General features: G+C 42.5%; 1 protein-coding gene across 1 annotated transcript; it reads right to left on the bottom strand.

Moving 5' to 3' along the window:
• Window positions 1-510: 510 nt before the first annotated feature.
• LOC148027716 (uncharacterized) lies at window positions 511-2,260 on the bottom strand. The gene has a single exon (XM_087689416.1). It carries the CDS (start codon window positions 1,698-1,700, stop codon window positions 921-923), a length of 780 nt encoding a protein of 259 aa, XP_087545542.1. The 5' UTR covers window positions 1,701-2,260; the 3' UTR covers window positions 511-920.
• Window positions 2,261-3,836: the final 1,576 nt, after the last annotated feature.

The raw sequence follows: 3,836 nt of genomic DNA on the forward strand, positions 1-3,836 counted from the left end.
TATTTAACGTGTTTATCTAGTTCAAGTTCACTCTTTGGATTAGATGTTGAAATAATGCTTCAAAAGTCAAAGTTTGAACTCAACAAACCCACTCTCATGGGTATCTTACTTTGAACATAAGATGAGAATGATATGTCATTTCTCAATGGAAATTATGGTCCAATGCTTGAAACTATTAGAACCACATGGTCATTCAAATGCTCTCTTCATGTCCAACTAGAGAAAAAATATTTCTCTTAGAACCTACAACTAGAGAAAAAATATTTCTAAAGGCCATAACTCTATCTTAGAGCCTACAACTTTTTAGAATGACAACAATGAAAGATTTCTGAGATTGTCCTTAGTGTTGGGAATATGTTAAGTAATGTTGTGTTGAGGAAATCATATTGGGTTAGTGAAAAAGGCAAAGTATTCGTAGCCCACTAAGCTATTAGAGATTGATTTTAGCGATTGGAGTGAGAAAGACGATTATTATTGTCCAGAGCATCCATGCCCCTTGTGTCAATATCTTGTCCCAAGCTATGATCATGAAGCAACAACATAGCTCATCATGAGCCTTCCTTAGGGTCATGAAATAGGAGCAACAACTCATGAGCATTCAACCCCAACTCATGTAAGGGTTGAGACTTTGGAGCATCCAAGCCTTCCAAGGTATGCCCATGTAGTGGTAACCTTTCGTTAGGGTCCATGTTTCCTTAGCTTAAGGTAACCTTTCCCCATAAAGGTCCACGTTTCCTTAGGTAGTGGTAACCTTTCCTAATTAGGTAGGGTCCAACGTTCCAAATGCATGCAAGCTCTTTAGTTTGATGATGATGCAGGCGGCTAGGGCTTATAGTAGCTTAATTGCTGCTAGTACACATACACTTCTGAAAGGCAGCCATAGCAAACGAGCTAATGGCTCACATTGTTCTTCTGATGATTCATTGGTGGATGTGTGCATGTGCTCCGAACGGATGACTCATGATCGATACTCGGGCAAGGCTACTCTCTTCTGCTATGGAATGGTTTCCTTCTAGGAAGGATACGGTGACAAGGAAGTTCTCACTGATGGTCTCTAGCTTGGGCGCCCATGATCTTGATCTCATTCTCATGATATTGCCCGGTCCGTGAGATCCAGATGCTGCAGAAATCATGGCATCCAGTTTCTCACTAGACAGCACAGGGCAGGAGTAGCTCTTCTGGATGTTGACATAGCTGGTCTCTGATCTCTCATCAGTAGGATCTGATCCATGGTCGTCACCATCCTCATCTACATCTCGCACCAGTGGAGTTACCCTGCTCTGCCGGTAAAATGCAGACTTTGGGTCTTTGCTCTTTTTGGCACTACTAGTTGGAGAAGCATCTTGATGGCTGTCGTGGGACAGGGCAGAGATGAAACAGCCCATCTCCTCCTGTGATATCCTTGTGCTCATCCTGCGCATGGGCAGAAGAAGGTAAGCATGGCAGGGCTTCAAGTCTGTGTCTGCCGAGAGCGGTGCAGGCCGATGGTTTCCCTTCTCGAGCTCCACCATGAAATGGTTGGGAAAAACCAGCATCAGCTCAGCTGCCTTCAGTGGTTGCTCCTCGCAGAATTCAGAGATCCGGCCATCGGACCAGTGCAGCACCTTGATAGACAAAGCAGAAGGAGGTGTGAAAGGAGGCATCTTGTTTTTGTGATCATGAGCTGGACAGACATGGCCAATGTGCATGCAGTTGCCCATAGCTTGGACTACCTTGGAAGGTTGATATGGTGTAAATTATGGGCTGGCTTGGTAAGTCTAGCTTGGATACTGTCTATGAATCTCCGATCTCATATGTTGTGTCTCTACATGTATAGATGCTGAAAGCAGGATCTGACTAGGCGCTTTGATCTTCCAAGGGGATATACTGCAGACAATTATAGGTGTGCCACCGTTACGAACAGACAGCAAGAGAATGGTAAAAAAGGGAGAATCCAGATATGGCACTCCGCAGGTGAAAGGGCTTCAAGAAGGAAGCAATGAGAGAGTTGGCCCACAGAGAGAGAAAGCTCTCCCTTTTACTGAATGAAAAAGCTTGCCTTCTTTGCCGTTGGACAAGCTGACGCAGAGATCAACTAACTAACTGTTATGTGCAGCTAGGCTCCAAAGGACTGCAATTGCAGTCTACCATGATAGGACCATCCTGCCATTACTGGCGTCCTCCTGCAAGTGAAAGATAGCTGCAACTATGGTGATTTTTCACTGCTCTCTCATGGAACTTCATTGGGGGGGATCATCACTTCATATCCCTCAAAAAGTTTAAGAAAGGTAAAAAGATACAACTTGTGCAGTTGCTCTGGATGAATCTAAACAAATATTGTACGAGATTATTCATGCAATACCTTTTCAAGATGCTCTGGTGAGATATTCACCTAGATAGCAGGTGAAAAGATCCCAACCTTTTTCATTTTTGGGAAAACCAATTGATGAAATACGGTGTGGGGACAGTCCTAATTGCATGTGTGGGTGGGGCCTTGTGCACCCAAGGGTATGGCAAAAGTAGTAGTATGAACCTGTCTCCACCAGTTGCCACCAGGCTCACAACCCCCTCATGAATTTGCAGGTTTTACAAGTTTTGGGGTTTGGCACCGGATTGCAAATTGCGAACCCCTTTCAGCTGGCTCGAAGCAAACCTGTTGTTTCCCAAACCCTCTTGAAATATGAAAGAGCCTATAAGATGCTGGGATTTCTCTCGAGGGTTTAGTAGCCCTTTGTCAGATGGGGGGTGTTGGGTGAGTGTGGAGGGATCTCTGCTGGCCATGCCCATCAGCTTGCCTTCTGCTGGAATCATGTGGTAATGAGGGCGCTCTTATATTGTTTAGTACCAATCTATTTAGTATCATCTGCTTGCCTTCTGCTAGAATCATGTGGTAATGAGGGTGCTCTTTTGTTTAGTACCAATCGATTCAGTATCATTCAAGACAGGCCACCTTTTTACTCCAAATTCAGACAAAGAATACTTCACTAATGACTGGCCTTTCCAGCTGGTTTTTGCAGTTAGTGTTTCTCTTTTTTTGAAGGAAGCTTGAAATGTATTATAAGAGTGAAGAAAAACAGTTTATATACAGCTCTTATAGTGATTTGTCCTTGCTTCAGTTCAAGGAAGCATCCTGTTTAATTGTGAACATTTATAACATCATCTACTCAAAAGAGACGTTTCTTTTTCTCCTAATTGAGCTTGTTTGTCATTTCCATTAGTATATCTGCAATCTCTTCAACTTTGGAACCAAGTTGATATTCTTCATACAGCCATATCTTTCTCAGCCTGCATCAGAAAACCAGATTTAGAGCCATATATAGGTTCAAAAGTCATATTTTCAATATCGTTTTATTTCTGCTATTCCATATATTCAAGAGGTAAAAACCCCTCAACCAATTCCATATTATTGGGGGAAGGCCATAAATTTCCCCCAACATAATCTCCTTCCATGATGTCTTAGATGGATGATATGGCATGATCATGACTCGCAAGAAGTACAAAATATTACTACTATGGGGATAGCTATAGAAAAGATGGGGAATAGATTCTATGTGTTGGTTGCAACAAGGGCATAGTCCATTACTTAGTCCCACTTTATGAGCCCTCTCATTAGTCCATAGAGCTTTAAGGGTTATCATTCACATTAAATGAGATTTTGGGTTGAATCACAAGTAGGCAAAGATTACCAAATCTATATATCCACTATTGACTACTCTAGTTGATGTGCCATCTACCATTTAACTTATATATGATACATTTAAGTCTTTTTGCAAGACAGGGAGTGGGAGGAGAGGTTTATCACCCACTAAGCACAGGTCTCTAACATTGAAAGGGAGGTTGATGTTGATAACGACCGA

This window comes from Lygodium microphyllum, chromosome 12 (genome assembly GCF_053477565.2).
Source record: "Lygodium microphyllum isolate KBCC chromosome 12, Lygodium_microphyllum_v1.1.10, whole genome shotgun sequence".
NCBI classification, from domain to species: Eukaryota; Viridiplantae; Streptophyta; class Polypodiopsida; order Schizaeales; family Lygodiaceae; genus Lygodium; species Lygodium microphyllum.

Excerpts from the sequence above, each read along its gene's own strand:
- LOC148027716 (XM_087689416.1), bottom strand. The coding sequence starts at position 1,700 with ATGGGCAACTGCATGCACATTGGCCATGTCTGTCCAGCTCATGATCAC.